This window comes from Somniosus microcephalus, chromosome 4, assembly GCF_052327205.1.
Source record: "Somniosus microcephalus isolate GS21.2 chromosome 4, FLI_Smic_1.0, whole genome shotgun sequence".
Classification (NCBI taxonomy): domain Eukaryota; kingdom Metazoa; phylum Chordata; class Chondrichthyes; order Squaliformes; family Somniosidae; genus Somniosus; species Somniosus microcephalus.
The window spans coordinates 13,355,414-13,379,908 of NC_140990.1; the positions used below are offsets into that span (position 1 = coordinate 13,355,414).

Consider the following 24,495-nt stretch of genomic DNA (forward strand, 5'->3'; position numbering starts at 1 on the left):
AAACCCTTTAATACCAGTTATCAAAGTGTAAATAAAGGCCTGCAAAGTAAGTAGCGATTGAATAGTATTTATAACGCAACATTGCCAGTGGTTTACATTTATTATACATTACAGTTGAAATTTGGAACGCGATTCAGTGAGGCGTACAAGAGATCAGATTTCACTTTCTCCCCCCCACCCACAGGGTTCGTGTATATGTGTATAATATATTTCATGACATTTCTCGCTTTAGGCTAAGTTTGCATCTACGTATAGCTACAATTTTCTGCTAATGATAAAGAAGAGAAAGGAGGGAGAGAAAGACGGGAGAGAGAGGGACGGAGAGAGAGAGAGACAGAGAGAGAGAGACAGAGAGCGAGACAGAGAGCGAGACAGAGAGCGAGAGAGAGAGCGAGAGAGAGAGAGACAGAGCGAGACAGAGAGAGAGAGACAGAGAGAGAGACAGAGAGAGAGACAGAGAGAGAGAGACAGAGAGAGAGAGACAGAGAGAGAGAGAGAGACAGAGAGAGACAGAGAGAGAGACAGAGAGTGACAGAGAAAGTGAGAGTGGGAAAGAGAGAGCGAGACAGAGACAGAGAGAGGGAGGGAGAAAGGGAGAGAAAGGGAGAGAGTGTGGGAAAGGGAGAAAGGGAGTGAGAAAGGGAGAGAGAATGAAAGGGAGAGAGAGAAAGGGAGCGAGAGTGAGAAAGGGAGAGAGAGAAAGGGAGAGAGAGAGAGAAAGGGAGAGAGAGTGAGAAAGGGAGAGAGAGTGAAAGTGAGAGCGAGAGAGGGAAAGAGAGAGCGAGACAGAGACAGAGAGAGGGAGGGAGAAAGGGAGAGAGAGTGAGAGAAAGCGAGAAAGGAAAGAGAGACTTGCATTTCTACAGCGTCTTTCACGACCACCAGACATCCCAAAGTGCTTTACAGCCAATGAAGTACTTTTGGAGTGTAGTCACTGTTGTAATGTAGGAAACGCGGCAGCCAATTTGCGCACAGCAAGGTCCCACAAACAGCAATGTGATAAATGACCAGACAATCTGGTTTTGTGATGTTGATTGAGGGATAAATATTGGGCCCAGGACACCGGGGAGAACTCCCCCCACCAACCACGTGCCCCCCCCCACCACCACCACCACCCCCCCCCCCCAACCGCCCCTACTCTTCCTCGAAATAGTGGCCGTGGGATATTTTACGTCGACCCGAGAGAGCAGACAGGGTCCTCGGTTTAGCGTCTCATCCGAAAGACTGCAACTCTGACAGTGCGGCGCTCCCTCGGCACCGCACTGGGAGTGTCAGCCTAGAGTTTTTGTGCTCGAGTCCCTGGAGCGGGGACTCGAACCCACCACCTTCTGACTCCGAGGCGAGGGCGCCGCCATTAGGGACAATTCTGTGCTGTCGGCCATGATCTCACTGAATGGTGGAACAGGCCCGAGGGGCCGAATGGGTCTACTCCTGTTGGCATGTAACAGGCCCGAAGGGGGCAAATGGGCCCACTCCTGTTGCCATGTAACAGGCCCGAAGGGGGCGAATGGGCCTCCTCCTGTTGCCATGTAACAGGCCTGAAGGGGGCGAATGGGCCTACTCCTGTTGCCATGTAACAGGCCTGAAGGGGGCGAATGGGCCTCCTCCTGTTGCCATGTAACAGGCCCGAAGGGGGGCGAATGGGTCTACTCCTGTTGCCATGTAACAGGCCTGAAGGGGGCGAATGAGCCTACTCCTGTTGCCATGTAAGAGGCCTGAAGGGGGCGAATGGGCCTACTCCTGTTGCCATGTAACAGGCCTGAAGGGGGCGAATGGGCCTCTTCCTGTTGCCATGTAACAGGCCCGAAGGGGGCGAATGGGCCTACTCCTGTTGCCATGTAACAGGCCCGAAGGGGGCGAATGGGCCTACTCCTGTTGCCATGTAACAGGCCTGAAGGGGGCGAATGGGCCTACTCCTGTTGCCATGTAACAGGCCTGAAGGGGGCGAATGGGCCTCCTCCTGTTGCCATGTAACAGGCCTGAAGGGGGCGAATGGGCCTACTCCTGTTGCCATGTAACAGGCCTGAAGGAGGCGAATGGGCCTACTCCTGTTGCCATGTAACAGGCCTGAAGGGGGCGAATGGGCCTACTCCTGTTGCCATGTAACAGGCCTGAAGGGGGCGAATGGGCCTCCTCCTGTTGCCATGTAACAGGCCTGAAGGGGGCGAATGCGCCTACTCCTGTTGCCATGTAACAGGCCTGAAGGGGGCGAATGGGCCTCCTCCTGTTGCCATGTAACAGGCCTGAAGGGGGCGAATGGGCCTCCTCCTGTTGCTACGGTCAATTGCTTGCTGTCGGGTGATGCTACAGCGCCCCCTGCAGTCTGACTGGTACTGCGGCAATAATCCAGGAATTCCCGGGGTTGCTGGTGGGATCGAAATAGAGGTGGGGGGGACACAGGAAAGGAGGAGATAGGGTGTGGGTGAACGACATGGCCCCACCCATTGGATTTCCTCCAAGTCGTGATGTGACGTATGGGCGGGCATATTTTGATGAGATGCAAATGAGGATGGCAAGCTAACCAACGTATACTCCCGGCATTTCCACAGGGCGTGCAATCGATCGCAGGGCAAGCAATCGATCGCGTGTCAAGCAATCGATCGCAGGGCAAGCAATCGATCAAGCCATTGATCACAGGGCAAGCAATCGATCACCTGTCAAGCAATCGATCGCAGGGCAATCAATTGATCAAGCCATTGATCACAGGGCAAGCAATCGATCAAGTGTCAAGTAGTCGATTGCAGGGCAAGCAATCGATCAAGCCATTGATCACAGGGCAAGCAATCGATCACCTGTCAAGCAATCGATCACAGGGCAAGCAATCGATCAAGCCATTGATCACAGGGCGTGCAATCGATCGAGCCATTGATCACAGGGCGTGCAATAGATCGCTGGGCAAGCAATCGATCAAGCCATTGATCACAGGGTGTGCAATCGATCGCAGGGCAACAATCGATCAAGCCATCGATCGCAGGGCAAGCAATCGCTCACATGTCAAGCAAGCGATCGCAGGGCGAGCAATCGATCAGCCCTCTCTTCCCCTCCCCCCCACCCCACCTCGCCCATGACCCCTCCCCCATCCCTTGCCCGGCATCGCCGCCACGCTCCCATCACGTGGCGATCTCCCCCGCCCCAGGCAGCAGTGAGCGGACGCGGGCAGCCACGTCCTCGGCCTGGCACACGGGGTTTCCAGTCAGCAGGAGGATGGAGAGCTTGGGGCAGGAGGTCAAAGGTCGGAGGTCGTCGAGCTCCCGGATTCCTGGGGAAGGGGCGGCCGTCAAGGAAGCAAAACACTTCAAAATAATGAAAGATAGACATTCAATTCCCACCGCCTCCCACCCCACAAACTCCTCCAGCCCCACATTCAGCCTGCTTCACCCTGGCTCCTGGGGGGTGAAAGGTCAGATTATTTGAGGGTGGAAAGGATACGATTTTCCCGCAGGGAGACCACTTCCAGCTTGGGTAGATTGCAAAGTCCGTCGATTGTCTCGATTTCATTGTCGTCAGCGTGTAGGACCTGGAGATTCGGGGAGCGGGAGAGAGAGAGAGAGAGAGAGAGGTGAGACTGGGGGATACGTGTATAGAGAGAGAGAGAGAAAGAATTGCATTTCTATAGCGCCTTTCACGACCAACGGATGTCCCAAAGCACTTTACAGCCAATGGAGTACCTTTTTTCTGGAAGTGTGGTCACTGTTGTAATGTGGGAAATGCAGCAGCCAAATTGCGCACAGCAAGACCCCACAAACAGCAATGAGCTAAAATGGCCAGATGATTTTTTTTTTAGTGATTATAATATTGGCCCCAGGACACCGGGGAGAACTCCCCCCCCCCCGCCCCCCCCCCCACCCCGCTTGCTCTTCTTCCCCACGGGGGATATGGGGGGGGGCGGGATGATACCGGGGATAAGGGCGGAGTCACTTGGGCTCGGTTACCTCCAGACATTGCAGCATTGAGAAGGGGAGAGGAAGTGACCTCAGCCGATTCCCGGACAGGTCCATGTGACTGACCAATAGGAACTGTTCCAGGTGACATAATGTCGTCAAATCCTGTCGAGAGAGAGAGAGAGTCAGAGAATGTCAGAATGTCCACTGTACACACCACTCTCTCACCCGTCCTGTACCCACCCCTGTATCGCCCAGCCAACACCACTCCCCTCCCCCACTGACACCCGACCTCCCTGACCAACGCCCCTCCCTAGTCAACACCCCTCCCCCACTGATCCCCAACCTCACAGGCCAACACCCCTCCTCCACTAACCCCCGACCTCCCTGGTCAACACCCCTCCCCCACTGACACCCCGACCTCACAGGCCAACACCCCTCCCCCACTGACCCCCGAACTCACTGGTCAACACCCCTCCCCCACTGACGCCCCGACCCCTCAGGCCAACACACCTCCCCCACTGACCTCCCTGACCAACACCCCTCCCCCACTGACCCCCGACCTCACAGGCCAACACCCCTCCCCCACTGACCCCCGACCTCACAGGCCAACACCCCCCCCCGACCTCCCTGGCCAACAACCCTCCCCCACTGACCCCCTGACCTCCCTGGCCAACACCCCACCCCCACTGACCCCCCTGGCCAACACCCCACCCCCACTGACCCCCCAACCTCCCTGGCCAACACCCCTCCCCCACCCCCCGCCTCCTCACCCCTCCGCCCGCCCGCCTGGCAATAACCCCTGACCTTGCACGCGAGGGCGATGACCCGGGCCTCGGCGTACTCCATCTTGAGGACGGCGTTCTCGGCGAGGAAGCGGCTGCGGAGGTCGGCGAAGTAGGCGGCTCGCACAGGATCCGCGGCCCTCAGGGTCTCGAAGTAGCGAAGCGTTTCCTGCTCGTAGCCCAGGGGGTCCAGAGCGCGCATCAGCAGGATGATGGTCAGCAGGCACCCTGGGGGTCGGAGGGCGGCACAGTCAATGGAGCTATGGGTCCGTCTCCAACTCACTCACCACATCACAGAGCTAAAGGACCGTCTCTAAATCACACAACTTATCACAGGGCTAAGGGACTGTCTCTCACTCACTCTCACCTTACCACAGAGCTAAGGGACTGTCTCTCACTCACGCACCTTATCACAGAGCTAAGGGAACGTGTCTCACTCACTCTCACCTTATCACAGAGCTAAGGGACTGTGTCTCACTCACAGAAGTTACCACAGAGCTAAGGGACCGTCTCCAAATCACACAACTGACCAGAGAGCTAAGGGACTGTCTCTCACTCACTCTCACCTTATCACAGAGCTAAGGGACTGTCTCTCTCGCGCACCTTATCACAGAGCTAAGGGACTGTCTCTCACTCACTCTCACCTTATCACAGAGCTAAGGGACCGTCTCGCTCACTCTCACCTTATCACAGAACTAAGGGACCGTCTCTCACTCGCACACCTTATCACAGAGCTAGCTAAGGGACCATCTCTCACTCGCACACCTTATCACAGAGCTAGCTAAGGGACCATCTCTCACTCGCACACCTTATCACAGAGCTAAGGGACCGTGTCTCACTCACTATCACAGAGCTAAGGGACTGTCTCTCACTCACTCTCACCTTATCACAAAGCTAAGGGACCGTCTCTCACTCACACTCACCTTCTCACAGAGCTAAGGGACCGTCTCTCACTCATACACTTTATCACAGAGCTAAGGGACCATCTCTCACTCACACCTGCTTCTCTCTCGCGCATCCCTGTCCAACAATGCCCAGTTTGAAGCCTTCTGACAGCCCCCCCGACCCCTGACCCCCCCGAGCCTGCTCTACTTACACTTGTTCTCGGGCTCCAGCTCCTGGAGTTGTTTGCACGATTCCAGCTCCGACTGCAAGACTGTCGACTTCTGCACCGAGAGCTCACACCTGAGGGGAAGAGGAGGACGACGACACATCAGGCTTCCAGCCTAGGAGAGGTCACCAAGACAGAGGGAGCTGAACTCCACGAACCAAACACCCAGCGCCTCCCCACCCAAATTCTGTGGCCCGGGGAGAAGAGGGCTGAGGGGGGGGGGGGGGGGGGGAACGGGTTACAATATGGAGAGGATCCGAAGCACCAACCCGAGGCCCTAAACCTTCCCCAAACACTGTGGAAGGAAAATTCCCTTTTCGGAACAGGAGTGGGCCCATTCAGCCCCTCCAGCCTGTTCCGCCACTCAATGAGATCACGGCCGATCTGTATTTTTTTTTATTCGTTCCTGGGATGTGGGCGTCGCTGGCAAGGCCGGCATTTATTACCTGACGTAAGAAAACTACTCGGCTCATGGTCTAAGCGTTAAACAAAGCTTTAATCAACTGTTTTACAACATGGAGGTCTAGTTGGGTCCTTCACTAGTTCCTGTTAAGAATGTCCTGCGCAAGCTGGGCCCATGCCCGAGTATTTATACTCTCCCTGGACAGCGCCACCCGCAGGCCGCTCAGTTGATTCATGTCATTGCCCATCCCTAGTTGCCCTCGAGAAGGTGGTGGTGAGCCGCCGCCTTGAACCGCTGCAGTCCGTGTGGTGAAGGTACTCCCACAATGCCATTAGGGAGTGCCAGGATTTTGACCCAGTATCTTAACTCCACCCACCTGCCTTGGCTCCATATCCCTTTGCTCCCTTGTCTAGCAAAAATCTATGGCTCTGGGATTTAAAATGATTAATTGAGCTGGCATCGACTGCTTTCTGTGGGAGAGGGTTCCACACTTCTACCACCCTTTGTGTGAAGAAGTGTTTCCCAACTTCTCTCCTGAATGGCCTGGCTCTGATTTTAATGTGATGTCCCCTTGTCCTCGACTCCCCCACCGGCGGAAAAAGTTTCTCTCTACTCTACCAATTCCTTTCAAAATCCTAAAATCCTCAATCACTCCTTAACTTTCTAGATTCCAGGGAACACAAGCCTAGTTTATGTAATCTCTCCTCATAATCTAACCCCTGGAGCCCTGGTAACATTCTGGTTACTTTCATTACCGCTTTACAAGAACATAAGAAATAGGAGCAGGAGTCGGCCATTCGGCCCCTCGAGCCTGCTCCGCCATTCAATGAGATCGACTGATCTTCTACCTCATCTCCACTTTCCTGCACTATCCCCATATCCCTCGATTCCCTTAATATTCAAAAATCTATCCATCGATCTCTGTCTTGAATATACTCAACGACTGAGCCTCCACAGCCCTCTGGGGTAGAGAATTCCAAAGATTCACCGCCCTCTGAGTGAAGAAATTTCTCCTCATCTCAGTCCTAAATGGCCGACCCCTTATTCTGAGACTGTGAGCCCTGGTTCTAGACTCCCCAGCCAGGGGAAACATCCTCCCAGCATCTAGCCTGTCAAGCCCTGTGAGAATTTTGTATGTTTCAGTGAGATCACCTCTCATTCTTCTAAACTCCAGAGAACATAGGCCTAGTCTCCTCATAGGACAATCCCCCCATCCCAGGAATCAGTCTGGTGAACCTTCGTTGCACTCCCTCTATGGCAAGTATATCCTTCCTTAGGTAAGGAGACCAAAACTGTACACAATACTCCAGGTGTGGTCTCACCAAGGCCCTGTATAACTGTAGTAAGACGTCTTTACTGTTATAGTATAGAATAAGTCCAGGGAACTATAGACCAATTAACTTAGTCTTTACTCTTATACTCCAATCCTCTTGTAGGCAGTTAGCAGTAGAGAATAGTAGTCGGGGGTTTTCTCTGCATTCCAGAATGATCGAGAATAATGAGCAGTTTTGACGGACGAGAGCAGGACCCGATAATGCTTTATGTAGTCCAGCCAGACCTGGCGGTGAATGGCTAAACCAGTTGTCCGCCGTATCCGTTCAAGTCTGCGTCCCTTGGACTTGAGGGAGCGGAGATGTGGGCCGTACCACGGGAACGGCCAGGGTGAGAGAGTGTAATGTTTTTAACAGGGACTAGGGCATCAGAGGTGGTGATGAGGGTGTGGTTGAGCAGATCGGTGGCTGCAGAAATGTCGTGGTGAATAAGAACTTGAGAAACAGGAGCAGGAGTCGGCTATACGGCCCCTCGAGCCTGCTCCGCCGTTCAATAAGATCATGGCTGATCATCGACCTCATCTCCACTTTCTGCTCAATCTCTCCTCGAAGGACAATCGGTTCAATCTCCCCTCGTAGGACAATCGGTTCAATCTCCCCTCGTAGGACAATCGGTTCAATCTCTCCCCGTAGGACAATCGGTTCAATCTCTCCCGTAGGACAATCGGTTCAATCTCTCCCCATAGGACAATCGGTTCAATCTCTCCCCTCGTAGGACAATCGGTTCAATCTCTCCCCTCGTAGGACAATCGGTTCAATCTCTCTCCGTAGGACAATCGGTTCAATCTCTCCCCGTAGGACAATCGGTTCAATCTCTCCTCGTAGGACAATCGGTTCAATCTCTCCCCGTAGGACAATCGGTTCAATCTCTCCCCGTAGGACAATCGGTTCAATCTCTCTCGTAGGACAATCGGTTCAATCTCTCCTCGTAGGACAATCGGTTCAATCTCTCCTCGTAGGACAATCGGTTCAATCTCTCCTCGTAGGACAATCGGTTCAATCTCTCCCCGTAGGACAATCGGTTCAATCTCTCCTCGTAGGACAATCGGTTCAATCTCTCCCCGTAGGACAATCGGTTCAATCTCTCCTCGTAGGACAATCGGTTCAATCTCTCCCCGTAGGACAATCGGTTCAATCTCTCCTCGTAGGACAATCGGTTCAATCTCTCCCTCGTAGGACAATCGGTTCAATCTCTCCTCGTAGGACAATCGGTTCAATCTCTCCCCGTAGGACAATCGGTTCAATCTCTCCTCGTAGGACAATCGGTTCAATCTCTCCCCGTAGGACAATCGGTTCAATCTCTCCCCGTAGGACAATCGGTTCAATCTCTCCCCGTAGGACAATCGGTTCAATCTCTCCTCGTAGGACAATCGGTTCAATCTCTCCCCGTAGGACAATCGGTTCAATCTCTCCCCGTAGGACAATCGGTTCAATCTCTCCTCGTAGGACAATCGGTTCAATCTCTCCTCGTAGGGACAATCGGTTCAATCTCCCCTCGTAGGACAATCGGTTCAATCTCTCCTCGTAGGACAATCGGTTCAATCTCTCCTCGTAGGACAATCGGTTCAATCTCCCCTCGTAGGACAATCGGTTCAATCTCTCCCCGTAGGACAATCGGTTCAATCTCCCCTCGTAGGACAATCGGTTCAATCTCTCCTCGTAGGACAATCGGTTCAATCTCTCCCCGTAGGACAATCGGTTCAATCTCTCCTCGTAGGACAATCGGTTCAATCTCTCCTCGTAGGACAATCGGTTCAATCTCTCCCCGTAGGACAATCGGTTCAATCTCTCCGTAGGACAATCGGTTCAATCTCTCTCCGTAGGACAATCGGTTCAATCTCTCCCCGTAGGACAATCGGTTCAATCTCTCCTCGTAGGACAATCGGTTCAATCTCTCCTCGTAGGACAATCGGTTCAATCTCTCCCCGTAGGACAATCGGTTTCAATCTCTCCTCGTAGGACAATCGGTTCAATCTCTCCCCGTAGGACAATCGGTTCAATCTCTCCCCGTAGGACAATCGGTTCAATCTCTCCCCGGAGGACAATCGGTTCAATCTCTCCTCGTAGGACAATCGGTTCAATCTCTCCTCGTAGGACAATCGGTTCAATCTCTCCCCGTAGGACAATCGGTTCAATCTCTCCCCGTAGGACAATCGGTTCAATCTCTCCCCGTAGGACAATCGGTTCAATCTCTCCCCGTAGGACAATCGGTTCAAACTCTCCCCGTAGGACAATCGGTTCAATCTCTCCTCGTAGGACAATCGGTTCAATCTCCCCGTAGGACAATCGGTTCAATCTCTCCCCGTAGGACAATCGGTTCAATCTCTCTCATAGGACAATCGGTTCAATCTCTCCCGTAGGACAATCGGTTCAATCTCTCCCCGTAGGACAATCGGTTCAATCTCTCCCCGTAGGACAATCGGTTCAATCTCTCCCGTAGGACAATCGGTTCAATCTCTCTCCGTAGACAATCGGTTCAATCTCTCCCCGTAGGACAATCGGTTCAATCTCTCCCCGTAGGACAATCGGTTTCAATCTCTCCCCTCGTAGGACAATCGGTTCAATCTCTCCTCGTAGGACAATCGGTTCAATCTCTCCCCGTAGGACAATCGGTTCAATCTCTCCCCTCGTAGGACAATCGGTTCAATCTCCCCCCGTAGGACAATCGGTTCAATCTCTCCCCGTAGGACAATCGGTTCAATCTCTCCCCGTAGGACAATCGGTTCAATCTCTCCTCGTAGGACAATCGGTTCAATCTCTCCTCGTAGGACAATCGGTTCAATCTCTCCCCGTAGGACAATCGGTTCAATCTCTCTCCGTAGACAATCGGTTCAATCTCTCCTCGTAGGACAATCGGTTCAATCTCTCCCCGTAGGACAATCGGTTCAATCTCTCCTCGTAGGACAATCGGTTCAATCTCTCCTCGTAGGACAATCGGTTCAATCTCTCCCCTCGTAGGACAATCGGTTCAATCTCTCCTCGTAGGACAATCGGTTCAATCTCCCCTCGTAGGACAATCGGTTCAATCTCTCCCCGTAGGACAATCGGTTCAATCTCTCCTCGTAGGACAATCGGTTCAATCTCTCCTCGTAGGACAATCGGTTCAATCTCTCCCCTCGTAGGACAATCGGTTCAATCTCTCCCCGTAGGACAATCGGTTCAATCTCTCTCGTAGGACAATCGGTTCAATCTCTCCCCTCGTAGGACAATCGGTTCAATCTCTCCTCGTAGGACAATCGGTTCAATCTCTCCCCGTAGGACAATCGGTTCAATCTCTCTCCGTAGGACAATCGGTTCAATCTCTCCTCGTAGGACAATCGGTTCAATCTCTCCCCGTAGGACAATCGGTTCAATCTCTCCTCGTAGGACAATCGGTTCAATCTCTCCCCGTAGGACAATCGGTTCAATCTCTCCCCGTAGGACAATCGGTTCAATCTCTCCCCTCGTAGGACAATCGGTTCAATCTCTCCTCGTAGGACAATCGGTTCAATCTCTCCCCGTAGGACAATCGGTTCAATCTCTCCTCCGTAGGACAATCGGTTCAATCTCTCCTCGTAGGACAATCGGTTCAATCTCTCCTCGTAGGACAATCGGTTCAATCTCTCCCCGTAGGACAATCGGTTCAATCTCTCCTCGTAGGACAATCGGTTCAATCTCTCCCCGTAGGACAATCGGTTCAATCTCTCCTCGTAGGACAATCGGTTCAATCTCTCCTCGTAGGACAATCGGTTCAATCTCTCCCCGTAGGACAATCGGTTCAATCTCTCCCCTCGTAGGACAATCGGTTCAATCTCTCCCCGTAGGACAATCGGTTCAATCTCTCCTCGTAGGACAATCGGTTCAATCTCTCCTCGTAGGACAATCGGTTCAATCTCTCCCCGTAGGACAATCGGTTCAATCTCTCCCCGTAGGACAATCGGTTCAATCTCTCCTCGTAGGACAATCGGTTCAATCTCTCCTCGTAGGACAATCGGTTCAATCTCTCCCCGTAGGACAATCGGTTCAATCTCTCCCCGTAGGACAATCGGTTCAATCTCTCTCCGTAGGACAATCGGTTCAATCTCTCCCCGTAGGACAATCGGTTCAATCTCTCCCCGTAGGACAATCGGTTCAATCTCTCCCCGTAGGACAATCGGTTCAATCTCTCCTCGTAGGACAATCGGTTCAATCTCTCCCCGTAGGACAATCGGTTCAATCTCTCCCCGTAGGACAATCGGTTCAATCTCTCCCCGTAGGACAATCGGTTCAATCTCTCCCCGTAGGACAATCGGTTCAATCTCTCCCCGTAGGACAATCGGTTCAATCTCTCCCCGTAGGACAATCGGTTCAATCTCTCCCCGTAGGACAATCGGTTCAATCTCTCCCCGTAGGACAATCGGTTCAATCTCTCCCCGTAGGACAATCGGTTCAATCTCTCCCCGTAGGACAATCGGTTCAATCTCTCCCCGTAGGACAATCGGTTCAATCTCTCCCCGTAGGACAATCGGTTCAATCTCTCCCCGTAGGACAATCGGTTCAATCTCCCCTCGTAGGACAATCGGTTCAATCTCTCCTCGTAGGACAATCGGTTCAATCTCTCCGTAGGACAATCGGTTCAATCTCTCCCCTCGTAGGACAATCGGTTCAATCTCTCCTCGTAGGACAATCGGTTCAATCTCTCCCCGTAGGACAATCGGTTCAATCTCTCCTCGTAGGACAATCGGTTCAATCTCTCCCCGTAGGACAATCGGTTCAATCTCCCCGTAGGACAATCGGTTCAATCTCTCTCCGTAGGACAATCGGTTCAATCTCTCCCCGTAGGACAATCGGTTCAATCTCTCCCCGTAGGACAATCGGTTCAATCTCTCCTCGTAGGACAATCGGTTCAATCTCTCCCCGTAGGACAATCGGTTCAATCTCTCCTCGTAGGACAATCGGTTCAATCTCTCCCCGTAGGACAATCGGTTCAATCTCTCCTCGTAGGACAATCGGTTCAATCTCTCCTCGTAGGACAATCGGTTCAATCTCTCCGTAGGACAATCGGTTCAATCTCCCCCCGTAGGACAATCGGTTCAATCTCTCCCCGTAGGACAATCGGTTCAATCTCTCCCCGTAGGACAATCGGTTCAATCTCTCCCCGTAGGACAATCGGTTCAATCTCTCCCCGTAGGACAATCGGTTCAATCTCTCCCCGTAGGACAATCGGTTCAATCTCTCCCCGTAGGACAATCGGTTCAATCTCTCCCCGTAGGACAATCGGTTCAATCTCTCCGTAGGACAATCGGTTCAATCTCTCCCCGTAGGACAATCGGTTCAATCTCTCCCCGTAGGACAATCGGTTCAATCTCTCCCCGTAGGACAATCGGTTCAATCTCTCCCCGTAGGACAATCGGTTCAATCTCTCTCCGTAGGACAATCGGTTCAATCTCCCCTCGTAGGACAATCGGTTCAATCTCTCCCCGTAGGACAATCGGTTCAATCTCTCCCCGTAGGACAATCGGTTCAATCTCTCCCCTCGTAGGACAATCGGTTCAATCTCTCTCCGTAGGACAATCGGTTCAATCTCTCTCCGTAGGACAATCGGTTCAATCTCTCCCCTCGTAGGACAATCGGTTCAATCTCTCCTCGTAGGACAATCGGTTCAATCTCTCCCCGTAGGACAATCAGTTCAATCTCTCCTCGTAGGACAATCGGTTCAATCTCTCCCCGTAGGACAATCGGTTCAATCTCTCTCCGTAGGACAATCGGTTCAATCTCTCCCCGTAGGACAATCAGTTCAATCTCTCCCCGTAGGACAATCGGTTCAATCTCTCTCCGTAGGACAATCGGTTCAATCTCTCTCCGTAGGACAATCGGTTCAATCTCTCCCCGTAGGACAATCGGTTCAATCTCTCCCCGTAGGACAATCAGTTCAATCTCTCCTCGTAGGACAATCGGTTCAATCTCTCTCCGTAGGACAATCGGTTCAATCTCTCTCCGTAGGACAATCGGTTCAATCTCTCCCCGTAGGACAATCGGTTCAATCTCTCCCCGTAGGACAATCGGTTCAATCTCTCCCCGTAGGACAATCGGTTCAATCTCTCCCCGTAGGACAATCGGTTCAATCTCTCCCCGTAGGACAATCGGTTCAATCTCTCCCCGTAGGACAATCGGTTCAATCTCTCCCCGTAGGACAATCGGTTCAATCTCTCTCCGTAGGACAATCGGTTCAATCTCCCCTCGTAGGACAATCGGTTCAATCTCTCCCCTCGTAGGACAATCGGTTCAATCTCTCCCCGTAGGACAATCGGTTCAATCTCTCCTCGTAGGACAATCGGTTCAATCTCTCTCCGTAGGACAATCAGTTCAATCTCTCCCCGTAGGACAATCGGTTCAATCTCTCCCCGTAGGACAATCAGTTCAATCTCTCCCCGTAGGACAATCGGTTCAATCTCTCCCCGTAGGACAATCGGTTCAATCTCTCCCCGTAGGACAATCGGTTCAATCTCTCCCCGAAGGACAATCGGTTCAATCTCTCCCCGTAGGACAATCGGTTCAATCTCTCCCCGTAGGACAATCGGTTCAATCTCTCCCCGTAGGACAATCGGTTCAATCTCTCCCCGTAGGACAATCGGTTCAATCTCTCCCCGTAGGACAATCGGTTCAATCTCTCTCCGTAGGACAATCGGTTCAATCTCTCCTCGTAGGACAATCGGTTCAATCTCTCCCCGTAGGACAATCGGTTCAATCTCTCCCCGTAGGACAATCGGTTCAATCTCTCCCCGTAGGACAATCGGTTCAATCTCTCCCCGTAGGACAATCGGTTCAATCTCTCCGTAGGACAATCGGTTCAATCTCTCCTCGTAGGACAATCGGTTCAATCTCTCTCCGTAGGACAATCGGTTCAATCTCTCCCCGTAGGACAATCGGTTCAATCTCTCTCCGTAGGACAATCGGTTCAATCTCTCCCCGTAGGACAATCAGTTCAATCTCTCCTCGTAGGACAATCGGTTCAATCTCTCCCCGTAGGACAATCGGTTCAATCTCTCTCCGTAGGACAATCGGTTCAATCTCTCCCCGTAGGACAATCAGTTCAATCTCTCCCCGTAGGACAATCGGTTCAATCTCTCTCCGTAGGACAATCGGTTCAATCTCTCTCCGTAGGACAATCGGTTCAATCTCTCCCCGTAGGACAATCGGTTCAATCTCTCCCCGTAGGACAATCAGTTCAATCTCTCCTCGTAGGACAATCGGTTCAATCTCTCTCCGTAGGACAATCGGTTCAATCTCTCTCCGTAGGACAATCGGTTCAATCTCTCCCCGTAGGACAATCAGTTCAATCTCTCCCCGTAGGACAATCAGTTCAATCTCTCCTCGTAGGACAATCGGTTCAATCTCTCCCCGTAGGACAATCGGTTCAATCTCTCCCCGTAGGACAATCGGTTCAATCTCTCCCCGTAGGACAATCGGTTCAATCTCTCCTCGTGGGACAATCCTCTCATCCCAGTATTCACCCACGAGCGAAAACAATCTCTCCACGTCATTGGGAAAGGTTCGAGAGGGGAGATGAGGAGAAATCTTTTTCACTCGGGAGAGTCGTCGAGCTGTGGGACGCTCGACCTGAAACAGTGGTGGAAGCTGATATCATCAATAATTTGAAAAGGGAGTTGGACCGGTAATTGAGGAGGAACTTACAGGGTTATTTTATTAAAATTTGTTTATGGGATGTGGGCGTTGCTGGCAAGGCCCATCCCTAGTTGCCTCTTGAGAAGGTGGTGGTGAGCCGCCTTCTTGAACCACTGCAGTCCGTGTGGTGAAGGTACTCCCACAGTGCTGTTAGGGAGGGAGTTCCAGGATTTCGACCCAGCGACGATGAAGGATCGGCGATATATTTCCAAGTCAGGATGGCGTGTGACTTTGAGGGAAATTTGGAGGTGGTGGTGTTCGCATGCATCTGCTGCCCTTGTCCTTCTAGGTGGAAGAGGTCGCGGGTTTGGGAGGTGCTGCCGAAGAAGCCTTGGCGAGTTGCTGCAGTGCATCTTGTAGATGGTACACACTGCAGCCATGGTACGCCGGTGGTGGAGGGAGGGAATGTTTAAGGTGGTGGATGGGGTGCCAATCAAGCTGGCTGCTTTGTCTTGGGTGGTGTCGAGCTTCTTGAGTGTTGTTGGAGCTGCGCTCATCCAGGCAAGTGGAGAGTATTCCATCACACTCCTTACTTGTGCCTTGTAGATGGTGGAAAGGCTTTGGAGAGTCAGGAGGTGAGACACTCGCCACAGAATACCCAGCCTCTGACCTGCTCTTGTTGCCACAGTATTTATGTGGCTGGTCCAGTTAAGTTTCTGGTCAATGGTGACCCCCAGGATGTTGATGGTGGGGGATTCGGCGATGGCAATGCCATTGAATGTCAAGGGGTGGTGGTTAGACTCTGGCATGTTGGATGGTTACGGACGAAAAGCGAGGGACTAAGCACGACGGCCCTTTCAAAGAGCCGGCACAGGCAGGAGGGGCCGAATGGCCTCCCCCTGGTGCTGTACGTTTGTATCGTTCTGCGATGTACCCTGTGACATGAATCTTGTCATTCACGTGGAAATGACTTATGCAATAATACTGGGCGGCCTACGGGTGGCGCTGTCCAGGGAGAGTATAAATACTCGGGCACAGGCCCAGCTTGCTCAGGACATTCTTTAACAGGAACTAGTGAAGGACACAACTCGATCTCCATGTTGAAACACAGTTGATTAAAGCCTTGTTTAATACTCAGACCAAGTGCCTAGTAGTTTTCTTACGTCACCCTGTCCAACCCAATTCATGATTTTATAAACCTCTATCGGGTCCCCACTGAGTCTTCTCTTCTCTAAAGAGTAAAGCCCCAGCCTGTTCAATCTATCCCGATAGCTGTAATCTCTCAGTTGTGGTGCCGGCCTTGTAAATCTGGTTTTGAACTTTCTCCAGTGCTTCCATGTCCTTTTTACAGGTCAGAGACCTCAACTGTGCACAGTACTCCAACAGGGTCTGACACATTAAATGGTAGGACACTGAGTAGTGTAGAGGATCAGAGGGACCTTGGAGTGCATGTCCACAGATCCCTGAGGGTAGCAGGACAGGTAGATAAGGTGGTTAAGAAGGCATACGGAATACTTGCCTTTATTAGCCGTGGCATAGAATACAAGAGCAGGGAGGTTATGCTTGAACTGTATAAAACACTAGTTAGGCCTCAGCTAGAATACTGCGTGCAGTTCTGGTCACCACATTACAGGAAAGATGTGATTGCACTAGAGAGGGTACAGAGGAGATTTACAAGGATGTTGCCAGGAGTAGAGAATCTTAGCTATGAGGAAAGACTGGATAGGCTGGGTCTGTTTTCCTTGGAACAGAGGAGGCTGAGGGGAGACCTTATTGAGGTGTATAAAATTATGAGGGGCATAGATAAAGTGGATAGAAAGGACCTATTTCCCTCAGCAACACTGGTCACTTACCGGAAGAGTTGTTCGTCCGTGGCGGAATCCCGACACCAGCCTTCGCCGTTAGCTGGGGCATGGGGGAGAGAGAGAGAGAGAGAGATTACTGAGCGACCGACACTCGTGAGGTGCCACATTCCCCCTCCATCACTCCACCAACACACCCTCCTCTGACATCCTGCTTAAACCCGTGATGCACTGTCGGAGGGGTCAAGGAGAAGGGGGAGGGAGGGAGGGGAAGGAGGCGGAGGGGAAGGAGGTGGAGGGGAAGGAGGCGGAGGGGAAGGAGGGGGAGGGAAGGAGGGGGAGGGAAGGCTAGCGATAAAAAAGGGAGAGAGAGAGAAAACAGGAAGAGAGGATTGGAGAGAGAGAAGGAGGCAGATTAAAAGCTTGGCGTGTGGAAGCTCGTGTCTACGTTGGAGAGGATCAGGCTCCCAGCTTACCTCTGTCCATGCAGTAACACTCCTTCCCCACACGCTCCTCTCCCCACAGAACTCGAACGCACTGGTCCTGAAATCGCTCGTTCAGGGTCCCTGCCGGAAGCTCGCACATCTGGAACAAAGCTCGGTCACGGAGCATAACTCATCGCTGCTTCGAAAACATCGAACACTCCCGGGATAATACAGAGCTCCCTCTGCACTGCCCCGACACTGACTCCCCGCTATATACACCCAGTGTCAGTATCGAACACTCCCCGGGACAGATACAATACAGAGCTCCCTCTGCACTGCCCCGACACTGACTCCCCGCTATATACACCCAGTGTCAGTATCGAACACTCCCCGGGACAGATACAATACAGAGCTCCCTCTGCACTGCCCCGACACTGACTCCCCGCTATATACACCCAGTGTCAGTATCGAACACTCCCCGGGACAGATACAATACAGAGCTCCCTCTACACTGCCCCAATACTGACTCCCCGCTATATACACCCAGTGTCAGTATCGAACACTCCCCGGGACAGATACAATACAGAGCTCCCTCTGCACTGCCCCGACACTGACTCCCCGCTATATACACCCAGTGTCAGTATCGAACACTCCCCGGGACAGATACAATACAGAGCTCCCTCTACACTGCCCCGACACTGACTCCCCGCTATATACACCCAGTGTCAGTATCGAACACTCCCCGGGACAGATACAATACAGAGCTCCCTCTACACTGCCCCGACACTGACTCCCCGCTATATACACCCAGTGTCAGTATCGAACACTCCCCGGGACAGATACAATACAGAGCTCCCTCTACACTGCTCCAACACTGACTCCCCGTTATATACACCCAGTGTCAGTATCGAACACTCCCCGGGACAGATACAATACAGAGCTCCCTCTACACTGCCCCGACACTGACTCCCCGCTATATACACCCAGTGTCAGTATCGAACACTCCCCGGGACAGATACAATACAGAGCTCCCTCTACACTGCCCCGACACTGACTCCCCGCTATATACACCCAGTGTCAGTATCGAACACTCCCCGGGACAGATACAATACAGAGCTCCCTCTACACTGCCCAGACACCGACTCCCCGCTATATACACCCAGTGTCAGTATCGAACACTCCCCGGGACAGATACAATACAGAGCTCCCTCTACACTGCCCCAACACTGACTCCCCGCTATATGCACCCAGTGTCAGTATCGAACACTCCCCGGGACAGATACAATACAGAGCTCCCTCTACACTGCCCCGACACTGACTCCCCGCTATATACACCCAGTGTCAGTATCGAACACTCCCCGGGACAGATACAATACAGAGCTCCCTCTACACTGCCCCAACACTGACTCCCCGCTATATACACCCAGTGTCAGTATCGAACACTCCCCGGGACAGATACAATACAGAGCTCCCTCTACACTGCCCCGACACTGACTCCCCGCGATATACACCCAGTGTCAGTATCGAACACTCCCCGGGACAGATACAATACAGAGCTCCCTCTACACTGCCTCCCCGCTATATACACCCAGTGTCAGTATCGAACACTCCCCGGGACAGATACAATACAGAGCTCCCTCTACACTGCCCCAACACTGACTCCCCGCTATATACACCCAGTGTCAGTATTGAACACTCCCCGGGACAGATACAATACAGAGCTCCCTCTACACTGCCCCGACACTGACTCCCCGCTATATACACCCAGTGTCAGTATCGAACACTCCCCGGGACAGATACAATACAGAGCTCCCTCTACACTGCCCCGACACTGACTCCCCGCTATATACACCCAGTGTCAGTATCGAACACTCCCCGGGACAAATACAATACAGAGCTCCCTCTACACTGCCCCGACACTGACTCCCCGCTATATACACCCAGTGTCAGTATCGAACACTCCCCGGGACAGATACAATACAGAGCTCCCTCTACACTGCCCCGACACTGACTCCCCGCTATATACACCCAGTGTCAGTATCGAACACTCCCCGGGACAGATACAATACAGAGCTCCCTCTACACTGCCTCGACACTGACTCCCCGCTATATACACCCAGTGTCAGTATCGAACACTCCCCGGGACAGATACAATACAGAGCTCCCTCTACACTGCCCCTTCCACCACAGTACCGCCCGCTTTGCCCGTGTGAAGGATACCCACACGTGGCTGTGCCTGTTCCTGTTATCCGGAGTGTGCCAGCGACAGGGCACCGGACGAGCGTCGATCAGCAGCAGGAGCCCGTCGTCTAAGAGAACCTGGAACAGTAACAGTGCAAACGATGAGGGAGAGCGTGGAGGGGCAAAGATGGCCGACGGGCCGTGGGGCAAACATGGCCGAAATGGGGGTTGGGCAAAGATGGCCGACAGGTGGGGGGGGGGGGGGGGGAGGACAAAGATGGCCGACGGCTGTGGGAGGGGCAAAGATGGCCGATGGCTGGGGAGGGGCAAAGACGGCCGACCGGGGGTGGGGGGGCAAAGATGGCTGACGGCTGGGTGAGGGGCAAAGATGGCCGACGGGTGCAGGAGGGGCAAAGGTAGTTGACGGCTGTGGGGGGGGTGGGGGGGGGTGGAAAAGATGGTTGACGGCTGGGGGTGGGGGGACAAAGACAAGGATGGCCGACAGCTGGGGGAGGGGCAAAGATTGGCGACGGCTGGAGGAGGGGCAAAGATGGCTGATGGGGGGGCAAGGGTGGCCGACGGCTTTGGGGGGGGGAAAGATGGCCGACAGCTGGGGTAGGGGCAAAAATGGCCGACGGCTGGGGGAGGGGCAAAGATGGCCGACGGCTGGGGGAGGGGCAAAGATGGTTGACGGCTGTGGTGGGGGTAAAGATGGCCGACGGCTGGGGGAGGGGCAAAGATGGGTGACGGCTGGGGTGGGGCAAAGATGGGCGACGGCTGGGGGAGGGGCAAAGATGGGCGACGGCTGGGGGAGGGGCAAAGATGGCCGACGGCTGGGGGAGGGGCAAAGATGGCCGACGGCTGTTGGGGGGGGTAAAGATGGCCGACGGCTGGGGGAGGGGCAAAGATGGCCGACGGCTGGGGGTGGAGGGGAGGGGGAAAGATGGCGGAATGTTACTCACGTTCACGGCCTGCGAGAATCCAACCACCACACGTTGTTCGGAAAAACTGGCGTAAAGACAGGTGATCGTCTCCGCGCGCTCCGCTACCACACGGGAAAGAGAAAGGAGTCAGAGGTCAGACAGCACCTCCCTCCCTGACCCCCTACCCCCAACCCCTGACTGCGAATCCCAACACTCCTTGACCCACTGCCCCATTAGAATGGCTCGAGTGGGCCAAATGGGCCAAGTCCTGTTTAGAAGAAAAATAGGAGCAGGAGAAGGCCACTCAGCCCCTCGAGCCTGCTCCGCCATTCAATCTGATCATGGCTGATCCTCTATCTCAATACCATATTCCCGCTCTCTCCCCATACCCCTTGATGCCTTTTGTGTCCAGAAATCTATCTATCTCCTCCTTAAATATATTCAGTGACTTGACCTCCACAGCCTTCTGTGGTAGAGAATTCCACAGGTTCACCACCCTCTGAGTGAAGAAATTTCTCCTCATCTCAGTCCTAAATGTCCTGTCCCGTATCCTGAGACTGTGACCCCTCGTTCTAGACCCCCCCAGGCAGGGGAAACATCCTCCCTGCATCCAGCCTGTCTAGCCCTGTCAGAATTTTATACATTTCAATGAGATCACCTCTCATTCTTCTAAACTCTAGTGAATACAGGCCTGGTCGACCCAGTCTCTCCTCATACAACAGTCCTGCCATCCCAGGAATCAGTCTGGTGAACCTTCGCTGCACTCCCTCTATGGCAAGTATATCCTTTCTTAGATAAGGAGACCAAAACTGCACACAGTACTCCAGGTGTGGTCTCACCAAGGCCCTGTATAACTGTAGTAAGACATCCTTGCTCCTGTACTCAAATCCTCTTGCAATGAAGGCCAACATACCATTTGCCTTCCTAACTGCTTGCTGCACCTGCATGTTTACTTTCAGTGACTGGTGTACAAGGACACCCAGGTCCCTTTGTACATCAGCATTTCCCAATCTATCACCATTTAAATAATACTCTACCTTTCTGTTTTTCCTACCGAAGTGGATAACTTCACATTTATCCACGTTATACTGTATCTGCCATGTATTTGCCCACTCACTCAACTTGTCTAAATCGTCTTGAAGCCTCTTTGCTTCCTCCTCACAACCCCACCTAGTTTCGTGTCATCAGCAAACTAAATATCTTCCTGCAGTCTGCAGCTTTCTTCTTATTTATCCACCGCACGGCCAATTTTTGTATCATCTGCAAACTTCTTAATCATACCCCCTACATTCAAGTCTAAATCATTGATAAATATCACAAAAAGCAAGGGCCCTAGTACTGAGCCCTGCGGAACCCCACTGGAAACAACCTTCCAGTCACAAAAACACCCTTCGACCATAACTCTTTGCTTCCTACTTCTGAGCCACTTTTGGATCCAACTTGCCACTTTGCCTTGGATCCCATGGGCTTTTACTTTCATGACCAGTCTGCCATGTGGAACCTTACCAAAAGCCTTGCTAAAATCCATATACACTACATCAAACACACTACCCTCATCGACCCTCCTTGTTACCTCCTCAAAAAATTCAATCAGGTTAGTCAGGCACGACCTTCCCATAACAAATCCGTGCTGACTGTTCCTGATTAATCTGTGTCTTTCTAAATGAAGATTTATCCTGTCCCGCAGAATTTTTTCCAATAATTTTCCCACCACCGAGGTTAGGCTGACTGGCCTGTAATTACTCGGAGTCTATCCCTTTCTCCCTTTTTAAACAAGGGTACCACGTTAGCAGTCCTCCAGTCCTCCGGCACCACACCTGTAGCCAGAGAGGATTGGAAAATGATGGTCAGAGCCTCTGCTATTTCCTCTCTTAACAGCCTGGGATACATTTCATCCGGGTCTGGAGATTTATCCACTTTCAAAGATGCTAAACCCCTTAATACTTCCTCTCTCACTATGATTATTTCATCTAATATTTCACACTCCTCCGATTGCGATGTCTGCACCGTCTCTCTCTTTTGTGAAAACAGACGCAAAGTGTTCATTTCGGACCATACCCATGTCTTCCGCCTCCACACATAGATTACCTTCATGGTCTCTAATAGGCCCTACTCTTTCTTTAGTTATCCTCTTGCTCTGAATGTATTTATAAAACATCTTTGGGTTTTCCTTGATTTTACCTGCCAATATTTTTTCATTCTCTCTCTTAGCTTTCCTAATTTCCTTTTTAATTTCCCCCCTGCCCTTTCTCTACTCCTCTGAGGATTCTGTGGGATTGAGTCCTCAGGGACTGTCAGAAGCCTCCCTTTTGTTCTTTAGCCTACCCTGCATGCCCCTTGACATCTAGGGGGCTCTCGACTTGTTGGTCCCACCCTTTTTCTTTAAGGGAACATACTTTCGCTGAGCCCTCACTAGCTCCTCCCACTGCTCCGACACAGATTTACCTTCAAGTAGCTGCTTCCAGTCCACTTTGGCTAAATCACATCTCAGCTTAGTAAATTGGCTTTTCCCCAATTGAGAACTGTTATTCCTGGTCTATCTGTGTCCTTTTCCAGAACTACCCTAAATCTAACTGAATTATGATCACTTCTCCCACAATGCTCTCCCACTGATACCCCTTCCACCTGCCCGGCTAAGGTTAAGGGGAGATCTGATAGAGGGGGTCAAAACCATGAAGAGTTTGGATGGAGTAAATAAGGAGAAACTGTTTCCGGTGACTGGAGGGTCGGTAACCAGAGGACACAGATTTCAGGCAAAAGAACCAGAGGCGACATGAGGAAACAGATTTTAAACACAGCCAGTTATGATCTGGAACGCGCTGCCTGGAAGGGCGGTGGAAGCAGATTCAATAGTAACGCTCAAAAAAGAAGTGGGTAAATACTTGAAGGGGAAACATTTACAGGGCGAGGGGGAAAGGGCAGGGGGGAGTGGGACTAATCGGAGAGCTCGACCAAAGAGCCGGCACAGGCACGGTGGGCCGAATGGCCTCCTTCTGTGCTGTTTCATTCGATGGTTCCGCCCCCATAATGAGACCTTCTCAGCCCCGGTGTCCTCCTGGTGAATCTGCCCGGCACCCCCTCCGAGGCCAGTGTGTCCCTTTCTGAGGTGCGGTGCCTAAAACTTTCAGTGACTGGTGTACAAGGACACCCAGGTCCCTTTGTACATCAACATTTCCCAATCTATCACCATTTAAATAATACTCTGCCTTTCTGTTTTTCCTACCGAAGTGGATAACTTCACATGTATCCACGTTATACTGCATCTGCCATGTATTTGCCCACTCACTCAACTTGTCTAAATCGCCTTCAAGCCTCTTTGCATCCTCCTCACAACTCACAGTCCCACCTAGTTTCATGTCGTCAGCAAACTTGGAAATATTACATTTGGTTTCCTCATCCAAACTATTGATCTATATTGTGAATAGCTGGGGCCCAAGCACTGATCCCTGGGGTACCCCACTAGTCACCGCCTGCCACCCCGAAAAAGACCCATTTATTCCTACTCTCTGTTTCCATTCTGTTAACCAATTTTTAATCCATGCCAGTATATTACCCCCAATCCCATGAGCTTTAATTTTGCACACTAACCTCTGATGTGGGACTTTATCAAAGGCCTTCTGAAAATCCAAATCCACCACATCCACTGGTTCTCCCTTATCTATTCTACCAGTTACATCCTCAAAAAACTCCAGTAGGTTTGTCAAACACGATTTCCCTTTCATAAATCCATGTTGACTTTGTCTAATCCCCTTGATATTTTCTAAGTGTCCTGTTATCACATCTTTTATAATAGACTAGCATTTTCCCTGCTACTGATGTGAGACTAACCAGTCTGCGGTTCCCCGTTTTCTCTCTCCCTCCTTTCTTAAATAGCGGGGTTACATTTGCCACCCTCCAATCTGCAGGAACTGTTCCATAATCTATAGAATTTTGGAAGATGACAACCAATGCATCCACTATTTCCATGGCTACCTCTATTAGTACTCTGGGATGCAGATTATCAGGCCCTGGGGATTTATCAGCTTTCAGTCCCATTAATTTCTCCAGCACTATTTTTTACGAATACTAA

At 52.0% G+C, this 24,495-nt stretch overlaps 1 protein-coding gene across 6 annotated transcripts in view; it reads right to left on the reverse strand.

Moving 5' to 3' along the window:
• Positions 1-3,066: 3,066 nt before the first annotated feature.
• The window catches only part of rabggta (Rab geranylgeranyltransferase subunit alpha), an 83,500-nt gene continuing 62,071 nt past the window's right edge, over positions 3,067-24,495 (reverse strand). For all 6 annotated transcript variants that reach the window (XM_085984383.1, XM_085984384.1, XM_085984386.1 and 3 more), the window contains 9 exons: positions 20,466-20,548; positions 19,543-19,641; positions 17,374-17,482; positions 16,949-17,000; positions 5,763-5,851; positions 4,689-4,894; positions 3,933-4,046; positions 3,430-3,517; positions 3,067-3,259 (listed from right to left, as the gene is read on the reverse strand). In XM_085984383.1, coding sequence (XP_085840509.1) covers positions 3,111-3,259; positions 3,430-3,517; positions 3,933-4,046; positions 4,689-4,894; positions 5,763-5,851; positions 16,949-17,000; positions 17,374-17,482; positions 19,543-19,641; positions 20,466-20,548 — 989 coding nt within the window. In that variant the 3' untranslated portion in view covers positions 3,067-3,110. The remainder of the gene's footprint in view (positions 3,260-3,429; positions 3,518-3,932; positions 4,047-4,688; positions 4,895-5,762; positions 5,852-16,948; positions 17,001-17,373; positions 17,483-19,542; positions 19,642-20,465; positions 20,549-24,495) is intronic.